Source organism: Ambystoma mexicanum, chromosome 11 (genome assembly GCF_040938575.1).
Source record: "Ambystoma mexicanum isolate Mex_15411 chromosome 11, UKY_AmexF1_1, whole genome shotgun sequence".
NCBI classification, from domain to species: domain Eukaryota; kingdom Metazoa; phylum Chordata; class Amphibia; order Caudata; family Ambystomatidae; genus Ambystoma; species Ambystoma mexicanum.
In genome coordinates this window covers 1074596501-1074621826 of record NC_090934.1, presented here as the reverse complement: position 1 = coordinate 1074621826, position 25326 = coordinate 1074596501, and the positions used below count along the sequence as shown (strand labels likewise).

The following is a 25326-nucleotide window of genomic DNA, read 5'->3' as shown; positions in this document are numbered from 1 at the left end:
TAACGTTCAGCATTGCGTCCAGGTGTGGCACTTGCTAACATTCACAATTCCATCCCAGTGTGCCTCATGTTAATGATCACGATTTGATCTAAGTGTGGCAACTGCTAATCCTCAATGTCCCATTTACCGGCGAGGCAGGCTAGTGATCATTATTACATCCTAGTGTGGCGCTTGATAGCATTCATGTTTCTAACTAGATGGAACGCAGTTAAGAATTTCATCTAAGTGTGGCACATGCTAACATTCAAATTTCTATCTATATGTGACGCAGGCTAAAGTTAAGAATTCCGTCTAAGTTTGGCAGATGTTAACATAGGCAATTATGTTCGCAAGTAATGCAACACATTTACAGTCCAGCCATTAGTAGATTTAGGTCAGTGGTCCTAAATCTCTCAATGTGCATAGCGTAAATCTATGGCGGTGTACTTTATGGAGAGGTAAAGTGGCAGGGGCTTTCTGGAGTAGTGTAATTGCTCTAAACCCCACCCAAGCAACACTTGCAGTTTTTGTTGGTGACTGCTAGCTTCATTGGCTTCCCCTGCAGACACGTCTTGGAGCAGCCAATATAGGAGCCGCCCTTTGCCTTGGGGCCCTTAGCCACAGGAGCTGCCGGGCAGAGGGCTGCCCTGGGGAGGCCGGGTTTGTCTATCATGTGGCCAATTGCAGGAGTGGTCGGGGTGAGGGGGTGTCCGGGTTGGGAGGCGGGAGGAGGTGGAGAAAGCACGGGAAGCTGCTCAAGTGTCCAAGAACCACGGTGGTGCTAATGACCGGTAGCTGAAACCGCAAAGTGCTGCTGATTTTGAAAGAGCCCGTAGCCGCCGACATTCAAACTGCAGTGCAGGAGTCCTCCCTCTTGTCCCCGTTACTGAGTCAAGGAAGCCACAACCTGCAGGAATGCAACCTTAACAGAAGCCAGCTGGATTATCTTCTTCCAACCTAAGGTACTGTCTTGACTACAGGGGTACTTGCCTCTTTGGTCTGTAGCTTGCTTGTTCTCACTGGAGACTTGCAGTAGCTACTTTTTTGGAGTGTAGTCTCCCACAGGGTTACTAAAGCAATTCTTGCCTTACAGTGGGGTGTGCTGGTTTCACCTAATAAAATGTAAAAGGATCCAAAGATCCTTGGGAACTGTAGTTCTCGCAAGGTTAGCCAGAGAAAGTTAAAAGGGGAGCCCCAAGGGAAACCGAGCAACAATGGGCATTATGTGCAAAAAAGGACAGCATTAAACCTATGTTTAATGGACCCTATGGAGAGTCTTAAAAATGACACCCATAAAAAGACTAAAACCATGTCAGTGTGGAAAAAGGTTCTCACACACTGAGGTATAGAGAAAAATAATCCACCAGTAAAGCAAAAGGTTCTGGGGTCGATTCAGGTCCGGAAGATTTATCACTGCTGTAATGGCCACACTTGCCTGTGAAAACTGGAGCTTTTTCTGGGAAAGACTTACTATATATGTAAAATCTGGCAGGCCAGGAAAAGGTCAAGCTCAACAAGATTGCCAAAGGATAAGGCTAAATTATTGTGGCACGCCATTTTAGACTATGTGGTGCACTAAAAGACATGCGGTAAAAAGCAAAAGGACACAAGACTGTAAAAAAAGAATCTGCTACCACAAGCCCACCCAGGACCCATCAATCAAATAATCATAAAGTTACTAAAACAAAGTTATAGACACAGAACTTGGCTCTACCGCATTTCACAGAAGGTGATGTGTGCAGGGAAAAATAAGTGTACGATGGCGAACAGTTCTCCAGCACCGATGGCCATAATGACTAATCTGTGCCCTCAAACGGATGAGCCTAGCAAGGTAAGTGAAGCAAAAAGGCTTCACTTGCCTCCAAAAGTGAGGAAAGGTTCAACAAAAGCAAAAGGCGGGTGTCCCATTTATGTCTATTTAGGGAAAACAGCAAAAAGAAACTTTCCTAACAAGTACTCGACCAGTTAATCTCTGTTGGGGAGAATTCTCAGAAATGTGCCAATTCCCTCCACCTTAGAGACCCCCAGCAACTTTGCTGGATTTTGAGGACTTGATTACCTGGAGAGAGCGAGACCCTTTTTCCCACTCTCTCGTATTTTAATGTGATTTTGAACACTGTTTCTTTTGGTTAGTCTGACTAACTCCATAGGCGGCATCTTTTACATTGTGTCACACAGCACCTTCAGTGCAGTGGCACGGGGAAGTCTTCCAGATTTCCCAAATGTTTAAATACTTTCTCTGGCATTAACTACTGTTTCCCAGAGCAGTAGAGTGAAATTGACTTTACTTGCATTTGTAATTTTCTAGACCCAGCACTCGCTATTTTACAATGGGGTGCTGGAGGGGTTACTTGGTATCCCCTTTGTCCTAGCTTCTCATGTAACATTTTTAAGTTACCCTTTCCTCACTGAATGGCTGGTGGCAGTGGTTTAATTTTAACTACTGTGGTGTGCATTTACCGCAGGCTATGTTCGCAGCGGCAGTAAAGCACCCAAGGGTGCCATTTTTGTCAAAATGGCCTGGTCTTCTTTTTTCACCATTTCTTTGTGGAAAGGTCCTTCTTGAGATTTACTCTGCATGCCAAACCATGTTTGGTCCCTTTGTTCGCTTTGCCTTTGGTGGGATTCATGAGTGAAGCCTGCCTCTGGCGGGGGCAGGAAGTGAGGGAGGTGCCCGAAACTCCGTGCTTAGTCTCCTAGAAGACCCAAATGCACTCTGTAGTGATTGGCTGGCTGACTGTCCGGCAAGGACAGCCACCCTGCTGGGTGAGTGACAGCTATGCTGGAATGAATGGGAGAGAACTGAATAAAAGGCAAGGCTTTTGGCTTGGAAGGCTGAGTCGATCACTGCACGAAGGAACGGAAGAACTTGAAGAGAACGCCTGCTGCAACGCCTGGACCTTTGGTTTGCCCGGTGAAGCCCTGCTGCTGTGCTGAAACTATAAATTCGTATCGACAGAGAAGCCCCTGCAAGGAAGACGTCTCCCTTTGAGTTGGTGGGACCAATCAACTCCAAAGTAAGCCACCTGGACATTCTCTCGGAGCTGGTTGCGTTTCCACAGTTTCTGCTGGAAACCATATAGCCAGGGAGAGGAACACCAGATTGTGTGCGTTGCTTTTAAGTTGGACAAGAGCTCCAGGAAGATGCTCTGGACTCCCAAGAAGCAGGACTGACCGAGCCTGAGCTCAAGAGTGCTGGACCCCAGAAGCAAGGAAAATCCATCTCGATGTCCAGGAACCGCAGTGTTGCTATTTGCGGTAGTCGCAATGAGCTGAAACATCAAAGTGCCAGCGGTGACCGTGTCCCCAGAAGTACTCCCTCTTGTCCCCACTAATGAGGCCCAGCCCAGGAACAGTGAGATCTGCAGACCTGCACAGGAAGTGAAGTCATCTGTTGCACTTTTTCTTCAATACAAAGGTACTGTAAAGTCTGAGAGAACTTACCTCTTATTGTAGAGTTGCTTGCATCTTCTACTACTCACAAGCCTAAACAGCTTGTAGCCACATTGATTCTTCTTTTCTTTAAAGACTTCTAAAACATTGTGCAAAGACTTTTCTTACTTACCAGAAGTACTTCTGCTCATATAAGACTTTTGCCCTTGACTTTGGCTTAACCTGTTATACTGAATGACCCTGCTTAGGGATCCAAAAGTATTTGCCTGCTTAAGAATATTTGTGGTCTCTTGTTTGTTCTAATAATCTTTTCCTTTGACCAATTCCTATGTTCTAAATGCAACAGTAAGATATTAATGTCCCCAGCACCCTAACTATTGACGTCACCTGAGGGTGTAGGTTGTGACTGTGGGCGATCCCAAAAGGGTCTTTACTGATTTAGAAACTAAGTGTATAGTTTTGGAGTGTATTTGTGTGTTGCTTTTATGTTGCTCGATTCTGAAGGTTTATTCTAAATGACGAATTAATAATTGTTTATTCATGAAACCTTGTGTGTAAGGGTTTATTTGAATACTTGTCACTGAATCTCTGTGTAACTCCCCTTCAGCTCACGTTGACCCCTCTTGAGCTAAACCTGGCTGCTCAACACGCTACCAACCTGTGTAGTACAGACCTATACCAAAGGTTTGGTTCCTATTGCCAGGTGGTCAGGGTTGTTGTAGTGCCTCCAAAGGGTATTGCATACAATCTTGCATAACAATCTCCACCAGCAAGTTTGCGGCCCGATCCGGTGCTGCAACATACCTCTGAGGCCCAGTCAGCGTTGACTTCTCGCAGGCTGTTAAGGGGAGGTGCGGCACAATGTATCCTCCAGAATCCAGACCTTGTGGACTTCATGTTGATTCTCAAAAATGTGCTAATTCCCCCTACTTTAGAGACCCCCAGCAACTTTGCTGGATTTTGAGGACTTGATTTCTTTCACCTGGAGAGTTTGACCCTTTTTTCCCACTCTCTCCTGTATTTTGATATGTTTTACCTTTTGTGTTTGCTTTGGTTATGGGGTCTAACCAACTCCGTAGGTATCCTTTTCATTTGTGTCAAACGGCACCCTCGGTGCCGTGATGAAGGGAAGCCTTTCAGGCTTTCCCAAGGTTTAACTACCTTATCTGGGATAAACTAGGCTATCCCAGAACAGTGGAGTGAAATTGACTTCACTTAGTCCTGTACGTTTCTAGACCCAGCACAACCTATCTTCCTATAGAGTGCTGGGGGGTTTACCTAGTATCCACTGTCTAGATACTCATGTAACAGTCGAATGTTACCCTTTCCTCTCAGAATGTCTGGTGGCAGTGGTTTTACAACGAACTACCAGGATCTTTCCCTACCGCAAACTCTTCGTAGCTCCCGTAATGTTAAATTGCGGTACCATGTTTTTCAAGATGGCACCCAGTCATCGTTGCTAAAATGGTTCCCGGTCTTCTTTTTTCGCCATGTCTTGTGGAAAGGTCCATCTAGAGTTCTTCTCTGCGCCAAACCAGGTTTGGTCTTTGTTCATTTGCCTTTGGCGGGCTTCAGGAGTGAAACCCGCTTCTGGCTCCAGTGTCTGGGGTAGGCAGGAAGTGTGGGAGGTGCCCGAAACTCGCTGTGCTTAGTCTCCTAGGAGACCCAAATGCACTCTGTGATGATTGCTGGCTGACTGTCCGGCAAGGACAGCCACCCTGCTGGGTGAGTGGTCGCTAGGCTGGAATGAATAGGAGAGAACTGAATAAAAGGCAAGTCTCTTGGCTTGGAAAGAATCGACCACTGGATGAAGGAACCGAAGAAGGGCTTGAAGAGGACATCTGCTGCAACTCCTGGACTGTTGGTTTGCCCGGTGAAACCCTGCTGCAGGTCCGAATCGTCATGTTCGCGTCGACAGAGAAACCCTGCAAAGGACGACTTCTCCCTGTGAGTTGGTAGGACCAATCCAACTCCCAAGTAAGCCACCTGGACACCAATCTTGGAGCTGGTTGCATTTCCTTGGAGTGCTGCAGGAAAACGTAGAGCCAAGGAGAGGGACACCAGATTGTGTGTGTTACTTGTAAGCTTGCCAAAAGCGTTTGGAAGATCCTGGTGTCTCCAGCGGCGTCGGACCGACTGAGCCTGACCCCCCCCTCTCAGCTGAGTGTGGGCCTTCAGACGCAAGGACAGTCCACCTTGACACCCAGGGCCCATCAATCAAATAATCATAAAGTTACAACCTTACGACAGACACCTCTAGGTCCGCCACACCTGTCCCCACTAGGCCTGATGCGAGTCACGCTAAGGGGACAACACCCGGTGACCGCGGCGTACAAAAAAGCCACACTAAACGCACAACCCCGACCCCGGTTTCGACCATTCCACTGAGCTGGCGAAAGCGCCAACAGGACTGCCGAAAATTTCAACTGAATCCTTTGATCTTGGAGATCAACGGCCTTCCCCGCATCTGCAGCATTTTGCGACAGCCTTCAGAAATTAAGGGCACTACCTCAAAAACACATTTGGTCAGTGAAGCACGCTCAGCTGATGCTCCGACGCCCTCCAAGGACCCGGTAGGCAAAAAAATCTACCGATAGGCCTCCTAGTCATATGGCACGCCCTGCTTTGCCGACATCGCCGAAAGCATTGTGAGGGTTACTTCGGCAGTGGGGCTGATGCCTAAAGAGGTGACAAAGCGCAAACAGAGTGCCGCGGACACGTCGAAAGACACGCCACAGCACCCCGATGCTCACGAGACTACGGAGACTTTCTCTAGCACTATTAGTAACAAATGTTGGCGCCAAAGGGAGGGAAATGAAGATTTTTCCACCCACTGACCACTTCTGGTTCGTCTAAATGGACCAGGGGGAAATTTGAAGGGTGCATGCACCGTTTGGAAAGGTTTCTCTTCTTTCAGAGCACCCTACCCCCAAGAGACCTCGGGAGGACCCCACTTCTGTGTCAACTTTGACGTTTTATGGAAATTTAGAACCTTCTTAAGAACTTTTCAATTCCACCCTGAAGATGAAATCCACATGGATGCATATCAAGACATATCAAGATGAGGATGGGGATACTACCTTTCTATAGGTCTACATGGCGGATGCCACGGAAAACTGGGAGGACACTCATCAGGTTGAGAAAGCGCCATGGGCGCTCCCTACTCCCGATCAGGACACAGATGTCCTATGTTTGGATTCCCCTCCTTCCACTCCAGCCCCCCAAGCTTCGCCAGTAGACGATCAGATGGCTTTCAATGCCATCTTAAGGAAGGCAGCCGATCATTTTCAGTTCGCCACTCAACAGGCCATTCTAGAACAAGATTTTGTGGAGGACAAACGTAAAGAAAAAACCCACTCCAGCCAAGCCAGGCCATTCCTCTCCTAAATTCCATTAAAAGGAGATTGGCTCCTTCCATGGTCACACCAGCTCAGACCAGGGCAGTGAATCCAAGGGTGGAGAAATTATTTCGTCAATCGCCTACCGACCCATAATATATTAAAATCCACGCCACCCCGATTTCCCTGGTGGTTACCACCACCCAGAAACGGGCAGGAGTACCCCTTGCTACGTGAGGGGCACCTCCCGATGAGTCGAAAAGACTGTACGCCTGGGCTAAGCAAATTACCACAGCAGCTGCTTTACCACGCGCATAGCAAACACTACGTTGCTTGCTAGTTGTGCCGATGCACAGTGGAACCTGATGCAAGAAGGCCTCTAGGAAGTGCCTAAACCCGTAAAAACCTAGTTACTCACCATCGTGGCCGAGGGTAGGTAGGTCAACCAAAATGTATTAAACATCCTGGATACTGCAGAGACTGCAGGAAGGTCCCTAACTCGGGGCACCCTGCTCAAACACGCTTGTCTCAAACTCTGGCTTCAAGCTGGAAACCCAAGAGGCCCTTATAAACAAACCTATCGAGGAATCAAACCTCTTTGGTAAAGCAGTTGACAATGCTTTAGAGACTACCAAAAAAGATCATGAGACTCTTAAGTTTACAGACCGGTACGGTTCAGTCCAATAGGTATTCTATGGGGATATGGCCAGAGTGCTACTAGTTTGTTATACGTTTTGTCTTATTTGGTCTCTACATTACCATCATTCTTTAATTCATTGCTTCTCGCAGCCCTTGTCACTGGAGCTGGTGGGCGCCCTGGTCCTGCTGCCTTACCGACAACCTGGAAATCATGAACCATAATTGGCATTTTGCGGGTCTTTGGACTGACAGTGGTACAACCTGCTACTCAACTCATGGTTGGAGATTTTTGCAGACACAAAGTATAAATGTGTGACGGACTTCTTTTTCTGAGCAAACCCAGATCACCAAAGTAAATCTAAATGTTTGAAATTACTACACTCCGACTTCTGCCTTGGCACTGTGCAACCACCCCTTATTTCCCCCCTCCTGCTGCACACATTTAGTTGTTGGCTCTTCATTTTTTTAAGACAAGACGATATGCAGTGATTTGACCCTTACCATAAGTGAATATTTTGGCCGATTTTTATATTTTATTGTTGCAGTTAGACATGTGTACATTGGGTATGGGGGGTAAATCTATTATAAAAGCAGCTAAAGGGGTGCTCTGTGTTTCACTGGGCTGTCTCCTCCGGTCCTCCATGATGGGTGAGGAGGGCACTGGCTCAACGCTCCCTCGCCCATTATGGGTGCGCTGCCACGCTCGGACTGGCCAATGGGGCAATGCCACAAACCAAAAATGCAAACTGCTAGTGGGGGACAGTTTTTGTCTAAATGGGCCACCTTTTTGGCCAATGTGGGCCAGTTTGATTTACTTCGCTATGCAGCTAGTGGTTTTGCCCATTGTTGCTGAATACATATTCCTTAAATATCCCAATTTGCTTACATTTTAACAAAAAATTCCCCCTTGGGTACTATTCAGTTTGCCACTGAAGTGCCATTTGCAACTGTGGGACACTTTTTCATTGGTGCAGAAACAGTTTTATGCTCCAGTCCGACCCTGTGAGCCACCACTGCCCATTTCCCAAATTTCAGGCTAGGGACATGCGCCCGCACCCCGGGAATGGGGGACGTGCCCCACAGTTTGAAAACCTCTGTACTAGCAAGATCTGTCTTATTGTCATTCAGACACAAATAGTTGGTGGCCATCCAGGTGAGAATTGTTTGGATGTAGTTGATTTGGAGATGCTAAGTGTGTCTAAGAGGTCGAACAGGGGTTTGGTGAAGATGTTATATAGTGATGGGGATACACAACGTTGTGCTACACCGCATGGAATTGGGGTGGGAGGGGTGCTTGCTGAGTCTGAAGACTCCTAGATCTGCCCTCTGGGAAGGAGGCTATCCAGGAGGTTGCTTTGGTTGAGAAGTTTGCTGATGTGAGATGATGGGGTAATGTTTTGTGAACTCCCAGGTCAAAGGCTGCTGATAGGTTGAGGAGGAGTGCGGGTTTCCCCTCTCTAAAGGCATTGTTGTATTTTAAGGTCATAAGAGCGCTGTTTCAGCATGGCCAGGTCGGAAGCCTGTTTGGCCGGTACCCAAGATGTGATTTAGTTTTAGGTATGATTTGAATTTGATTGTAGGCAGTTCGGTCTAGAATCTTAAGTAGGAAGGGTACTGTGCTGATAGGCAAGTAGTTATTTGGGAAAAGAGATTCAAGATTCTCTATCTCCATCTGAGGTGTTCCCCAGGGGTATAACCTCTCTCCCTGGCTGTTCAATACCTGGCACTTTTTGCCCACCGCATTGCTGCTCTCTTAACCAACTTTCAGTGTTATGCGGATGACACTGGGCTAATTTTCAGGCTACCTTTCGGCCACCTCTTCTCCGCCTCTCATCTCTGTCTGCCATCCAGGAGTGGTGTGCCGCCTATGATCTCTGCCTTAATGCCAGTAAGACCGAGATTCTCGTCGGCACACCAGCTCCCTCCTTTCCTGACGCTCTCTGGCCGGCCTCTCTGCTCCCACCTGCTAGGCTAAAAACCTTGGGGTCATCTTCAACTCCACACTCTCCTTCTCACATATCTGACGTCTCTAAGAAGTCCCACTACCAGCTGCACCTCCTCAGAGGTATTCTTCCTTTCCTCTCCTTCCCCCAGAAGCTCACTGTCCCCAGAGCTCTGGTTCTCTCTAGGCTGAACGATTGCAACAGCCTCTTTCTAAATCTGCCTGCTTCTACTTGCCACCCTGTGCAATTCATCTTGATCATGACTGCAAGACTTGTCCTTGGCCTCAAGCCCAAGGATCGTATCTCTACAGGACTGAAATCTCTGCACTGGCTCCCAGTGGCTGAGAGGATCAAGGTCAAAACCCTCAATACCTTCAACTCTCTTCCTAAATATCTTCCTTCTTGAGCTCTTCACTCATCCGCCTCCCGCTCCCTCAGGGTCGGTCGCTTCTCCAAGCAACGAGTTGGTGGTAAATGTTTCTTAGGCTGGGGCCTCCCTCTGTAACTTCCTCCCTGAAACTTGAGGAGAACTATCTCTGATTCCAGAAGCACCTCAAAACCTTCCTCTTGCTTCTGCTTTTTCTCCTCCTCTCCCCTGCTGAACTCCTGGCTGAAACTGCACTGGTTACCTGGCAACCCTCTGATCTCAGGCCCAGGTCCCCTCCCCTCCCCTGCCAGTTGCACATCTGCACTGCCTCCCTGGCAACACCTCCACTTGACACCTGATGTCTGCACTTGCCACCAGCTGGCCATACTTCTTATTGTTTTAATTTATTTTTTATCCCACATACTGCACTGTCCCCACCTCCCTCCTGCCTGCACTTCCCCTTCTCCTGCACGATCTGAATGACACTTGGCCTAGTAGGATCGTTGGCTCGGTCTTCCCTCTGTTCCCCCTCCCTTGCTGCATCGCGCTTTGAAACACGTGTATAGTCGCGTTTATTTTATTTATAATGTGTGCCCGAGCCAGGGTTATCAGGGCGCAGACGGTACAAGAAGACTTTAAGCTTGAGCTACGAAGTGGCATATAAAGTACACATTGGTATATACAGATACATAAAATACAGGATATAGTAGATGCATAGATACATAGGAATAGACACTATACGAGCAGGACATACTTAGATAAATGGGGCACTCTAAGATCTAATTACAGTTTAGGTAAAATGGGAGACAGATGCATAACTTGTGTATAGCAGATGCATAGATACATCCAATAAAGAAGTTTAAACAGTGGAGACGGGGCATAATGTAAAAGGGCATTCTAGAATCCATTTACAGCACAGGCTAGATGGGAGGCATTACTGCTTAATATCTTTTAGCCATTTGATGATGATCTCTCTAAAGTTGATATGTTTGGTCGGCTCGTAGGGGAGATGGTAAAGAGTTCCAAAGCAGTGCTGCCTTGACTGGGAAACTACTACCCCCAACTTTAGATAATTTGAATCTTGGCACGGATAGGCAATTAGTGTTTGCTATTCTAGTGGGCCTGCTTGAGGATTTTCTGTTGATTCTCTCAATAAGATAGCATGGCGCTGCATTGTTTAGACATTTAAACCTGCATTATAAATGCCATATATCCTATATCAAGGGAGGGTTTCTTAATCGGTGGGCGTACCCAGGACTCTTTGAGGGTAGCTGAGACGAGTCTCGACGAGAAGGAATCGTTGATGAATTTCGTGAAGATTGGTATTGGGTTTTCCAAGCAGTACGGATGCTGGGCATATGTCCCCTTTACATTTCGAGGATTTGAGATTTTTGATCATGTTGGTGGTTTCTAGTTGAGATTTCCCTGAAGTGGAAGGGAGGAATATTCTGAATTTTGGTATTGGAGGATTGGTTGCTTTCAACTTTCACTTATAGGGATCGTACTTTTGATTGCATAGCATTCTGAATTCAGGCGCACCTGGCCTACTTTTATTCTATAGTAGGGGAGGGTGCTGAGGGAGTTTGTAACTCTCTAATTGTTTTAAATAATTCTTGCAAGTTGGCTTTGGCTATTCTGGCGTTTTTAGTAATGGCATGTTTTGTATTCTTTGGCAATAGTGGCTAATGTGGTATTGGAGCAATTCGTAGGATCTTTCTTCTGTGGAGCGGACTGGAGTGCTGTGGAGCGGACTGGAGTGCATAGAATTGCGTGATTGACGTGGAATGGTTTGGAATGCCTAGAACGTCCGATGAGCATATAACCCACCATCTCACATCACCACTCTTACTCTCTTCACACCACCTCTCAACTAGAACACAGATACTATGACACCATTCGGTATAACTGTTCTCATACCAACATCTGCCTCATACTCCCCACCACTCTAACTAAACACTGCTGGTTACTCACCCCCCAGCCAGGCGTTCTCCTCAGGCCTAACGCCTCAACCACCACACCTACCGCTAAGAAGCAGCTATTAACGCGAATACTGCACCAGCTGCACACATACCTGGTGCTCACACGCACCTTTGACTCTCTCTACTGACCTGAACTTCGTTTCCCAAGGGCCTTCTGACCATACCAATGGTATATAAGGCGCTATATAAATGCAAAGTAACATAACAAATCACTCATAAGCCCTCTCTCCCCCTCTCCCCCTGAGCCCCTCCACTACTCCCCCCAGAAGGGAAGCGGTTCCCGCCGGTCCTTTCGAGGCCAGTCTTGTTCCTCACAGAACATGTACAATAAGGGAAACTGTAACTCAAAGCAGGCATCCAGCACCCCGCTAACTATCCACATAGGGGTCAGCGGCGCGGCAAGGGTAGAGGCAGAGGTCCTGACTCCAGGGGAGCCACAGCCTCTGGTCAGAAATGAACTACGGATTTAGGTCCCCTGCCATGTCACCCCGGTCGAAGATTTGCCAAGTACCAGCTTTTGGGCCAGTCCCAGTGCAGGAGTCGTTCGTCCTCCCTCTTGTCCCCAAGACTGAGGCCCAGGAACAGCGAGATCTGCGGGAATTGCCAGGAACAGTTCTAAAAAGGCTGCATCTTTTTCTTCATTGTAAGGTACTGTAAAACAAGACTGAAAGAACTTGCCTCTTGCAGTGAAAGTGCTTGAAACGTTTGCAACTCGCAGGCCAAATCAGTTGTGACCCAACATATGATTCTTCTTTTTACAAACTACTTACAAGAACTTGTGCAGAGACTTTTTCGTTTAATTACCAGAACCGCCTTAAACTATCAAGAGACTTTAGCCCATTGACTTTGGCCTAGCCTATTTGCATTTATATTTATTATATTTGTCAAGCGCTCCTGGCCCTGAGGCATCTGGGTGCATGTATAGCCCAGGTTACATACACATATATACAATAATAATTATACAATAGCTTACACATGTTCCATAGTGTAGGCAGTTAAAATAAGGTTGCATATACAATATATGCAATAATTACATAGGTTTATAGTATGATCAGTCAGTACACAATTTAGTAGGAGGTACAGTCAAGGATGATAGCAACAGGAAGGGACTTGGTGGGGAGTGGGCCCCCAGGTGGGGTCGCTATAAGGTCCCTATAAAGGAGGCTAAGCTAACGCAGAATCCAGTTCCTGTAGCCAACGTTTAGTATTACTCTTGAATGAGTGGAAGGAAGGTTCTGCTCTAAGGGATGAAGGAAGCGTGTTCCATAGCTTGGTTGCCAAAACTAAAGCCCTCTGAGTTTTGGAGTTTGAATCTCGGTATGGACATTGTATGGGCTTGAGCTGCTCTAAGTGGTCTTGAATTGAATTGACTCTTCTGGTGAACTCAAAGTATTTGCGCTGTCTAAGAATAATTGTAGTCTTATTTTCTGATAACCTTTGCCTTTTTCTCCTCTTGAAAAGTTTGGAGGTATATTTGTGTTATGATTGCCTCCTTCTAATTGATAAGTATTTATTCAAGAAACCTTGAGTATAAGAGTGTATTTGAACACCTGTGATTGTTAACCTCTCTGTAACATCATTACTGCTCACATTCCTGAGATAAGACTGGCTGCTCAACACGCTACCAAAACTGTGTAGTACGGACTTATACCAAAGGTTGGTTTGCTTACACCTGTAGGCCTAGTTGTGTGTAGTATTACCAGAGGGTACTGCATACAAACTTTGCCCAACACTTCAGTACCAAGGATTTGGCTGGGAACCTCATCAAGCAGTCACAGTAGCGGGTAATATTATCCCCATGAATAATGTCGCCATACATATAGTCGCCAGGTAATGGCACAGGCAACATTATTTATGGGGTAAATGGGAGCGCAGTGTCCCCTGCTCCCTTTAAAAAAATATGGAGGTTGCGGGGGGATACCCCCGCTTGTTCCAAGGGGTAATATTGCTGCCACCATTCTTGTATGGTGACATTTTCGCGGGTATATCACATGGAACCGCAGTCACAGCCTTAAGTGAGGTAGAACTGCAAAAGAAAGCGCCACTTAGCAGATCTTGTGAGCTGGACCATTCATGTTGCCATCCTGAAGATTGCTTAAGGAGAAGAGGTGGTCACAACATGGGACCACTCTAGATAGAGGCTGCCTCCGCCTCTGGAAATTGCGCTATAAAGGCCAGCCGTTGTTCCCAAACTGATGCGAAGTGAAAGGCTTTTTCATATTGTAGGTAGTAGGGGTTAGCATCCCTGGCCTTCAAAGGGTAACCAGAGCAGCTGAAAGTCACAGGTGTCTCGCTTTTATTTTATTAAAGAAATGTTTTACCAGTTCTCATGAATAATGATGTATCCAAATGCTACTTGTCAAAATAATGCACATCATATGAGTCTTAAAGGTGCATGATACTGCATCCCTATTGTTGCAGGTTAATTACATGTTTCCATCCACATACTGGCCAATTCTGCTTTGTCCTGTTATTTTGCCATGATAGTTACCGCCTGCTATAATGAATTCCCTGAAGCTAATCCGGCTTCTATTTGAAATTCCACTTTTGAGGTATTTCATTGGTCCAAAACACTTTGGAGTTTCTATTACCACAGTAATACCTTTCTCCAGCATGGGGTCTGGCATGGATTCACGTGCTCATGAATATTTCCAGTCGTCAGGCTGGGAATCCTTGGTAAAAGAAGAAACTGTTTCACTTTAGTTTATAAACCTTTGTCAATAAACCTAAACCAATCCCTGAGCTCTGGGTCATGCTGCCCCAGCCAATGACTGCCCTCTCCCTAAGCCGATCCTATGGCAGCCATCTTCAGATTTTTACAACACATTCAACTGCTAGTCCTCGTGTTTCGCGCTTGAAGCTTTCTGCGTTTTATGTGCTTTTTTGGCTAGGAAATCCCTATTTTTGTTCAATTGATCCAGTTTGCTCCATCGTATATTCATCTGATTTAACAGGGATCAATTCTACGGCATTGTTAGTTTAGTTTGTTTATTTGTATAGCGCGCAAAACCCAAAGTATCTAGGCGCTTAAGAGGTTTCTTGATGGGAAGGTCCTTCCTGAAATTTACTCTGCGCTCCAAACCAGGTTTGGTCCCTTTGTTCGTTTTGTCTTTTGTCTTTGGCGAGATTCACTGGTGAAGCCCGCCTCTGGCTCCGTGTCTGGCAGGGCAGGAAGTGAGGGAGGTGCCCGAAACTCTGTTTAATCCCCTTGGTTACAGGAATGCACCCAAAGGTGAATGGCTGGCTGTCCTTTGAGGATAGCCACCCTGCTGTGAGAGTGACGTTCGACCACTAGACAAAGGAATCCGGAGAAGAACTTGAAGAGGACGCCTGCTGCAACTCCTGGACCATTGGTTTGTCAAGTGAAGCCCTGCTGCTGTGCTGAAGATCCGAATTCGCCTCGACTAGAGAAGCCCTTCAACGGACGACTTCTCCCCATGAGTTGGTGGGGCCAAACAACCCCAAAGCAATCTCTGAGCTGGATGTACTTTCATTGCTGCTGCAGGAACCGATTGCCAGGGAGAGAAACACCAGAATAGAGTGTCTTGTTTTTAAGTCTGACCCACGCTGCAGGAAGAACCTCTGGACGCCCATGAAGCAGGACTGACCAAGCTTGAGCCACCACTACAGAGTACTGGACCCCAGATGTGAGGAAAGTCCATAAAGGTATCTGAGAACCGCAGTGGTGCTGTTTGAGAGAGCCACAAGGAGCTGAAACTGCGAAGTGTCGCTGATCTGAGGTTTGCCCATTGCTGCCGCCGACCTTCCATTCGTAGTGCAGGAGGCCCCAAGCGTCCTCCCTCTTGTCCCCATGAATGAGGCCCAGGAACAGGATCTGCAGACCTACACAGGAACAGAAGCCAGCTGGAACCAATTTCTTCAAACCAAAGGTACTGTAAAACTGAGGGGTTGCTTTCCTCTTGTTGTGTAGCCTTGCTAGCTTTCAGTTGAGACTTGTCTTGGCTGCTCTTGCAGAGTTGCTTGCAGCTTTGCCCCTCACAAGCTTCCCAGCTTGTGGCCCTACAATGATTTCTTTTCTGCAAAGACTTCTAAATCATTGTGCAAGACCTTTATGTAACTACCAGAAGTGCTTCAGCTCACCTAGATTTTTGCTCAATTAACATTGGCTGTCCTGGCTCCCTGAAAGACTTTTCTTACCTCTGACTTTGTGCTTTAACTATCCCTCAACAAAAGTGACACATTAGTTAACTTGTGGACTACTGTAACAGCCTCTATCTTAATCTGCCTGCCTCCACTCTCCGCAACTCATCCAGAACAGAACTGCGAGACTTGTCCTTGGCATCAAGCCCAGGGACCGTATCTCTCCAGGACTGAAATCTCTACACTGGCTCCCAGTGGCTGTGAGGATTAAGTTCAAAACCCTCTGCATTGTCCACAAGGCCTTCTGGGGCCTGGGGCCTAAATACCTTCAGCTCTCTCTTCCTAAATATCTTCCTTCCCGAGCCCTACGCTCATCCGTCTCCAACTCCCTCAGGGTCAGCCGCTTCTCGAAGCAACGAGCTGGGGGTAGATCTCTCTCCGTGGCAGGGGCCTCCCTCTGGAACAGCCTTCCTGCCTCCCTGAAACTTGAGGAGAACCATCTCCGGTTCCGGAAGCACCTCAAAACCTTCCCCTTCACTTTTGCTTTCTCTCTCCCTCTCCCCTGCTAAATTCTTCACCTAAACTGCACTGATTATGCAAATGGGCCACTCTCACCGACTTCGGTCCTGGGCCCAGTCACTCTTCACTTGCACTACCTCCCTGGCAACCCCTGCACTGCGGGACTGTCTCTGTATCCCGACAAGCCCCCCCCCCCCCCCCCCAGCACTTGTCTGCACTTACCTTGCACTTGCCACCAGCTGGCCCTATTTATTATTTTATTTCTATTCTACTTATTTGTACTGCCCCCCCCCCCCCCCCCTTCCCCCTACACCTGCACTTGCGCGGTCTGACTGACACCTGGCCTAGTAGGATCGTTGTCTGTCTTCCCCTTGTTCCCCCCCCTGCCTCGTCGCGCCTTGAAACACTTGTGTATAGGCGCGTTACAAATGCCATATCATATCATAGCTGGGAAAGGGTTAATTTACTTTGCATTGGAGAGTTCAAAAAGTACTGCTGAAGAATATTTGTTAACCATTTTTTATTCCTTTGTTTCCTTTTCACACCAACCTCAGTATTGCACTAAATGTTCCAGTGACATCAATGTCCAGTGTCCTAGTTATTTAAGTCTCCTCAGGGTGTAGGAAGTGTCTGTGTGCCATCCCAAATGGGTATCTAGTGATTTATTGAAACTCAGTGTCTCGTTTTGAAGCATATTATTGTTACATATTTTTGCTCCCTTCTAAAGAAGGCTTATTCACCTGACAAATTAATACTCAAGGTTTCTTGATTAAACAATTGTTTAAGTGTTTATTTGGATACTTGGCACAGAAGATTGGAGGACCTTCAAGTCACTGCTCGGCATGTCGTCTTGTATTTACCTGGTCCGGTTCTGCAGGTTGCGACCGCTCCAGGAATTCCTGGACTCTCGATGGATCCAGGTATCTGGAAGCTTCAGAACGTGATTGACGAGGAGTTCCGTCGAGCGATAAGGTGGTGGTACGTGCGCTCCAACATTGCCGGGGGCACAGAGCCCTCCATACCAGGAGACGGTCACAACGGATCATTCCCTGGAAGGCCGGGGAACACACACTGGCAGTCTGCTGGAGGAGAAGGTGCTACACATCCATGTCCTGGAACTATGGGCTGTGTTTTGGGCCCTCTGCATTTTTTCCGTCCCTCAAGGGCAAAGTGGCGAAGGTCTTCACGACAATACCACCATAATGTTTCATTCGGAAGCAGGGATTTGGGGGGCACCAGATTCCTGGCGCTCTCCAGAGAGGCACAGGAGTTGTGGCACTGGGCCGTCGCCCAGGGGATGTTCCTCATTCCTTTTCACCTGGCGGGTGTTAATAACACTGTCGCCGACTCCCTCACCCGGGAGCTGTGCTCTTGCCATGGGTGGGCGCGTCGGCAGGATCAAGTGGACAACCTCTTCCTCCGGTGTGGCAGTCCCTAGATCAATCTGTTTACGACTGTGATGAACACCAAGTGCCGGAGGTTCACCAGCAGGTTTCCCCAGCCGGGGAGCATGGGGAACACATTCTCTTTCCCTTGGGAAAGCCTGTTCATGTACGCGTTCCCTCCTTGCCACCGCTGCTACGAAGAGTCATCCGTCAACTCAGACGGTGCAGGATAACCCTAGTCGAGCAAGCGTGGCCAAGGAAAATCTGGTACCTGGACCTTCTCAGCATGTCATCCTCCTTTCCAGTCAAGCTATCAGTGGTCGCAGATCTTCTCACCAAGGAAGGACGCGGAATCCTGCACCACGACCCCGGATCGCTGAAACTGAAGGCCAGGCTCCTGCAGCATTAGTTTGGTCAAGAGCTGCCTGTGGACTGCAGGGTGGTCCTCGCCAAGGCCTGGGTGTTGTCGACTCTGAAGTGTTGTGGACACAAATGGAAGTGTTTTGCGACTTGGTGTTGAGATTAACCCTCTGAGGGTCACGACCCCCAGGTCCTTCCATACTTGTTGCCTAAGTCGGGACTAGCGCACGCCTCCAAGGTGCATCTGGCGGTTATCTCCGCTACACCAAGTCTTCGGTCGCACAGTCTACTTCGGTCGCACCGTCTAGTGAAGGAGTTGATCAAAGGACTGTTCCGTTAGTTCCCGCCAGTGACAGTGCCTGCCCCGGTGTGGGAACTCAACGTGTTGCTGACTAAGCACATGGGGGGGGGGGGGTGGTCATTCGAGCTGATGCATCAAGCTCCACTCAAGTTCCTGTCTTGGAAGACTGCTTTCTTCTTGCTAATCACCTCTGCCAGTAGGTGATATCCAGGCCCTGTCCTGCAAGCAGCCTTACTTGACTTTCCAGGAGATGAGGGTGGTGCTGCGGACTCGCCCCCTCCTTCATGCCCAAGATTCCATTGGAATTTCATCTCAACGAGCCCTTGGTGTTACTGTGGTTTTTTTACCGGCTGAAAGGACTTTGCACTCGCTGGATGTGGCTCAAGCGCTGAAGTTTTATGTGGCCTGCATTAACCGTTTCTGGAAAAACGTCTTTGCTTTTATGTTTACTTTGGTCCTGTGAACCATGGGAAGGCCTTGTCCAAGGCTTCAATCTCCAGGTGGCTCTCTGGCTGCAGCCCTCATTGTCACAGGTTGGCAAACCAACCGCTGCCTGGCCGTCCGAGAGCCCATTCTACCCGAGCGATCGCTGCAATGACGGCTTTCCTGTCTGGTGTGTGACATCTGCAGGGCTGCTACGTGGAGGTCTATGCATACCTTCACGAAATTCTACTGCGTCGACAGGGATTCCAGGGAGGAGTCCAGAGTCGGCCAAGCAGTGCTACGCAACCTGTTTGCTTGAAGGTGAGCCTGGTGAGGAGGTAAGAGTGTTTGAACAAGAACTGCTACTATCCTCTCAGGCTATTAAGCGCAATCAGACCATACCTTAGCAAAGAAAACTATGCCACCATAGCCAAGGCAATCATGCTCTCGCCTTTAGATTATTGAAACGCTTTAATGCTGGGTACAAACAGTGTATTGCAAAATACCAGCACATACAAAATAATGCTGTCAGAATCATTAAGCAGGAATCCAAGAGACCACATCAGCAACGCTAGAAGGGAATTCCACTGGATAAAGGTATAAAACAGGGCCCTGTTCAAAGCCATGACACTGGCCCATAAATGTCTCCACGGGTAAGCACCGGTTTATCTCAAATCTAAAATAACTGTTTCAGGCCGCTCACTAGGATCTGAATAAACAGGCCAAATCATCGTAGACCCCCATAAGAGATCCAATGGGTTGGGTAAATCATTTCCCATATCCGCAGCAGCAAAATGAAACAACATACCCTTAAACCTGAGATTAGAAACTAACCTCCTGAGCTTCAGAAAAAAAATGAAAACCCACCTTTTTTTAATAACTCCCCGCCTCTTCCCCATTAAGTTACTGCCTTTCTGGCTGCACCAGACGTCCTGTCCTCATGTTGTGTTGTTGTTGATGTGTCTATTTTCCGCACTGATGCCCGCGAGCGGTCGGCGCGGTACAATCAAATAAATAAAAAATAGAGTTATTGCTTCTGTTGAGCCTTGCCGCCTCCCGTGGTTTTGTATGTATGTACTGCTGTGTATTCTTTATTCATGAGCATGTGAATCCATGCCAGTCCCCATGCTGGAGAAGGAACAAATTACTTACCTGTAACTATTGTATTCCAGCATGGGTCTGGCATGGATTCACATGCGGACTCTCCCTCCTGCCCCTCTGCAGCTCTTCTTGGTCATATTGCCACTTTACGTGCTAACCAATCTGAAGATGGTTGTCAGAGGAGGGACTTGGGTAGAGGGCAGTCATTGACTGGGGCAGTATGACCCAAAGCTTAGTGATTGGTTTATAGGGGAAAGACAGTTTTTGAACGAAAGTCACTGTTTTCTCTTTTACTGAGGATTACCAGCCTGACAGGGAATATTCATGAGCATTTGAATCCCTGCCAGGCCCATTCAGGAGAACAATAGTTCTAAGTAAAATTCATGGATTCTTTGCCTTGATCTCTCCTTGGCTTTGCAGGTACCCAACTCCCTTCAGAAATGGGATATTACTAGGTTTTTTCTATTCTGTTCTTTTTAAGTGTCAAACCTGCAAATACATTTTAGGTTTGTGTCCGTTTCTCTTTTGAGACTGTCGTGTATCTTTTTACATTGTAGCAGTAAGAGGTCACATTTTGCCTTTTGCACTATGAATCTCATTGTAACATGACTAAGTATTTTCCCCTACCTGATGTTTTCTTACACCCCCTTTTTGTTTCTTCATTATCTCCAGTAGCAAGTCCAGAATCGCACTTAAAATCATTCGAAACGTAGGCAAGTACAGGGAAGCAGCCCAGCTAGAAATCAACGTTTTGAAGAAAATCAAAGAAAAAGACAAGGAGAACAAATTGTAAGTAATATAAGCTTTTTTTTTAAAAACTTTTATTTTTGTCGGCAGAGGAAAATAGCTTACACATGCATCAGAGGAGCCAAGTTGACTCAACACAATTTTCAACAAAGAGCAGTGATACATATAAGTGGTAATATAAAACAATCCTGAGTAAACCATCATGAGGCGTTCAGAGGTAAAACATTCCTTCAAGAGGATTGCGATGAGTTGTCCTCAGATGAGGACGCATCCAGGCCATTGAGATAACTGTTGAAAGGAGACCAGATGTTTTTAGGCCGGGAGTGGGCCGGTAGGGTAGTGAGGTGATACTCCTCACAATTCCGGGACCAAGTTAGTAAGTTCAACCATTTCTGGAATGTGGGAGGGGAGGAGGACTTCCAATTTTGTAGCACACATTTTTTGGCAACTAGGCAGCTCACATTTAACAATTTGGCATTGCCCCTTGAACCCTCAGCCCCCACATCCCGAACAGAACCCCAAGCGGGTCAAGCTCAATAAGTGTCACACATTTCTGAAAGCGTCTTCAGGATTTCGCCCCAGAATGTAGTTCGCTTCGGACAGTCCCAAAACATATGGAGATGACACACATGATCCGCACCACAGAGTCTCGGGTATAGTACAATCTGTTCACCAGTTTGTATTGAATCGTGCGATAGCGGAAGTTCAGAGAGAGACTGCTAGTGTGGGAGCACATTTTCGTCCAAAGTTGGTCAGTGAGATCCAACTCTAGTTCAGCTGCCCAGTCATCCCGGGCCCTGGATGTCAGTGTTGGGGAGGCAGTCAGGAGTTTGTATAGCGAGGATACCACCCTGCAGGCCCCACCCGAGTTGGCGATGTAGGAAATCCCAGGGGAGTCAGGGGGTTCATCAGGAAACTCAGGCCAAGCATTACGGAAGGCGGCCCGGAGTCTGTAAAAAAAAAAAAACTCCAGCGGTGAAACCGAGTGACCGGGCTTCCAAGTCTGCAGAGTTATAAACTGCCCGTCTAGGTAAGTCAGTCAAAGCTAGGTATCCCAAGAACTGCCAGTGCCTGGCCAGGGCTTTGTCATTTGTGGGTTCCAGCCCGGGGAACCGCCAGGCCGGAAGCCACTTATAATATGGATGTTCCTCAGCACCGGTAACGAAAAATCGCCCCCAGGCAGTCACCGTGGTGCGGACTGGGTCAATGGCCGAATCCGGTTGGTAACGTCGATGTAGTATCAAAGACATCAAGTCGGTGCCAGCCGCCGCCAGGGTCTCGAGCTTGACAAGAGGGTGTGGGGGGGGCGGGTACCAGTAGCAGGCGAACTGTGCCTGCGCAGCGATCCAGTAGCGCAGCATGTCAGGGGCCGTGAAGCCACCCTGTTCGTAGGGTAGAGTCATAGCCAGCCATTTTTTGCGAGCGGCACCTGAGTGCCACAGAAACTGAGCGCACGGCTTGTGTAAATCTGTGAAATATTTCTTACCCGGCCAGACGGGTACATTGGTGATTACGTACAGAAGTTTAGGAAGTAGTATCATTTTAACAAGTGAAAGTCTACCAGCTAAAGGGAGAGGGGACCAACGCGCCACCTTGGCTGCAGCTTGTTCTGCCGTGTAGTTGTCCGCCAGGAGAGTATCTTTTGCCAGAGACACCTGAACACCCAGGTACTTAATCCCGTCCGGTGGCGGGTGGCGCCGTAGTGCTCGTGAGGGGGAAGATTTCAGACTTGGTGTAATTGATCATAAAGCCAGAGTATGCGGGTGATGTCACGCAATACTGGGTCAAGATGAGTATTGGGGTCCCTGACAAACAGCATGTCATCGGCGTACAGAGAAATAATTTTGGGGGTGTCTCGTAGTCGTATCCCCTTGCGCGAATGGCGCGCCCGGACATAGTCTGCCATGCGCTCAATGGCTAGGGCAAACAAGATCGGGCATCCCTGGCGGGTTCCTCTGGAGAGAGGGAATCAGACTGGAAGTATGGGAGTTGACGCGGACCCTGGCAACCAGAGAGGTATACAGTAATTTAATTTCTGATGTTTGTTAATCTGCTTAGAATGACATGCTGTGCATAGGTCCGACATCCAGTGGTCACTGCAGAGTATTGCATTTTGTTTTTCGTAGTCGAAAAGGGGACGTCGACAAGGCGTGTCTGTAACACTATCCCTATAGTGACGTGCGTTGTACCCACAATCCCTCACGCGTCGAGGTCCCTCAGATTGTTTTTTTCCGCCCAGCTTCTGGTCGCCTTACGCAGAGCTCCTAGAGACACATTGCAAATACTTACTACGGACCTCGATCCTTAATTATACTTATTATATTGTTAAGGATCCCCCCCTCGACGTTAGCTGTGAAGCTGTTTCTCCGCCAAGCAAGTTTTCGACGGAGGGGAAGAGACGGAGGAGATCCTTCGGCGCTGCCGAACACGTGGCCTGGCCTCGCCGGCCAACATACAGTAGGGAGAGTGGGGGTTCGAACTTTGATCTTCTCTTTGAGAATGTCTTTCTTTCTCCCCTATCTTTCCCTTGGGGTTGTTATCACCAGTCATTATTGCCTCAGCTATGGAGAGGACACCTTTTAAGTTTTGCCCATGCTGTAGGGGCAAATACACTTGGAAGGATAAACACAAGCTCTGTAATCGTTGCTTGCCCCTCGATCATAAGGAGCACAGCTGCGCGGCCTGTAAGATCTTGAAACCAAGAACTCTTAAAGAACGGAAAGTTAAGAGGTGGGCGGACTACGCTATGTCGAAGTCAATTTCCTCACCCGCCGCCGCTGTTGCAGAAAGTGACGAGGAGGGTGATCACTCTACGTCCGTTACGGAAGTCATTAACCCCCAGAAGGAGCGCTTGCGCTCCTCGACGTCCGTCCCCGGCCCCGACGGGCTCGGCTCACACCCCGCTTATGGGGATGAACACCCCGGCGACAAGGACGCACATAGACCCCATAGGCCTAAGCACACAACCCACGGCTCTTCTTCGTCGAAGACGAAGGATCCATCAGCGCCGAAGGGGACGCAGGGCACTCCGGCGTCTACCTCAGACCGTAAGGGTCTCAAGCCCCACCCGCAAACGCAGCCGCGAACAGCGATTGGGCTTTCATCAAACACGGGCGCTACCGCAAAATCATCCGACGTAACGCTCCATAGAGCGGCCGTCGAGGAACAACACGTAACGCAGCCAACGTCGACACCAGAGCCCTCTACTGACAAACTCGTTGTCGAGAGCCTGGCGAGAATTGTTTCCGAAGACAAACGTAAGCGGACGACGAAACAAACGTCGAATGCCGCACAAAAAGCTATAGAAACGCCGAAAAAGCGCAAGAGTAGCCAGGAACTGCCCCCTTCATCTAAGGACACTTCTGAACTACCGGAGGGCTTTTCAGAGGGCGACGGAAACCTTTCTTCGTCGTTGTGGGAGCGTTCTAAGCGTTTTGAAGGTGAAGACACTGATTTTCCCCCCTCTAGACTATTCAGGGGTCCCCCATGAGACCCTTGAAAGACTCCATTCTTGTATGGAGAAAATGGAAAGGTTTTTGGGAAGCCAAAACCCACCTACACCCAAAAGACCAAGAGAATGGCCCCAGGATGACCCTAGGGTCAAGATTCCTAGGCTGTTTCCCCCTTCTACAGACTCATATGACCTCACTGAAGAGGAGCAATACCTCCAGGAAGATGAGTGTTTGGGTGGAGAGGAAGAACATGAGGAAGAGGGGTTTGAAGAAGATCCTTACACTAGTGCAGGAGCTTTTGAAGAAGATACAGCTAGCTCGCAGCCCTGGCAATCCCCATCAGTGCAGCCTTGGCAATCCCCATCAGTGCACTCAGACCCTGATGTCTTTCACCCTTCTCCTCCCAAGGATTCACCTATTGGAAACACCTCTCCCATAGATGACCAACCTTCACTTAATGCACTATTGCGCAAGGCAGCAGCGCATTTTGAAATAGACACAGGGGAGACTCTTCCTGACATAGACTTTGTAGAGAAAGTTATTAAAGAAAAAGCCCCCGTTAGTCTATTCCGTTCCTGGCTTCTATAAAGAGAAGAATAACTCCTTCCCTTTCCAATCCGGCCTTAGTCAGAGGGGTCAACCCTCGGATAGAAAAGCTCTTCAGCCCTTCGTCCTCTGACCCTTTGTACATCAGAGGACATTCTATTCCGGACTCCCTCGTAGTTACTAATACAAGAAAAAGAGCGGGGGTACCACTATCCACTAGTGAGGCACCACCTGACAAAGAGGGCAAGAAGCTCTATGCACTTGGGAAGAGAATCACGACCTCCGCCGCCTTCTCAACTAGGATTGCAAATAACAATTCCCTACTAGCTAGCTATGCAGATGCTCAGTGGAGCAAGCTGCGCAGCGAAGCAGAGGACGCACCAGAACCCCTGCGTTCACGCCTGTTAGCTATAATCTCAGAGGGAACTCTTGTAAACCAGGGCATCGTAAAGAACTCCTTAGATGCCGCAGAGACGGCTGGCCGTTCCCTGGTTCAGGGAATACTTCTCAAACGCCATGTCTGGCTGCGCAATTCGGGATTTAAGCCGTAAACCCAGGCTTCCCTGATAAATAAGCCCATAGAACAAACACATCTGTTTGGGAAAGCAGTTGATGAGGCCCTAGAACATGCGAAGAAAGAGTTTGATACCATCAAGACTCTTGACCAAATTTCTAGGCCCCCTAACAGACGCGGCTATGGCAATAGACGCTCCTTTCGTGGCCAACGCCAGCAGCAAAACCAACAGCAATTTT

General features: G+C 48.1%; 1 protein-coding gene across 8 annotated transcripts in view; it reads left to right on the top strand.

Moving 5' to 3' along the window:
- CLK3 (CDC like kinase 3) overlaps positions 1-25326 on the top strand; it is a 336052-nt gene that overhangs the window by 88818 nt on the left and 221908 nt on the right. For 5 of the 8 annotated variants that reach the window (XM_069624327.1, XM_069624326.1, XM_069624330.1 and 2 more), the window contains one exon: positions 20501-20617. In XM_069624327.1, coding sequence (XP_069480428.1) covers positions 20501-20617 — 117 coding nt within the window. The remainder of the gene's footprint in view (positions 1-20500; positions 20618-25326) is intronic. The other 3 variants (XM_069624329.1, XM_069624325.1, XM_069624331.1) reach the window with 1 other exon arrangement.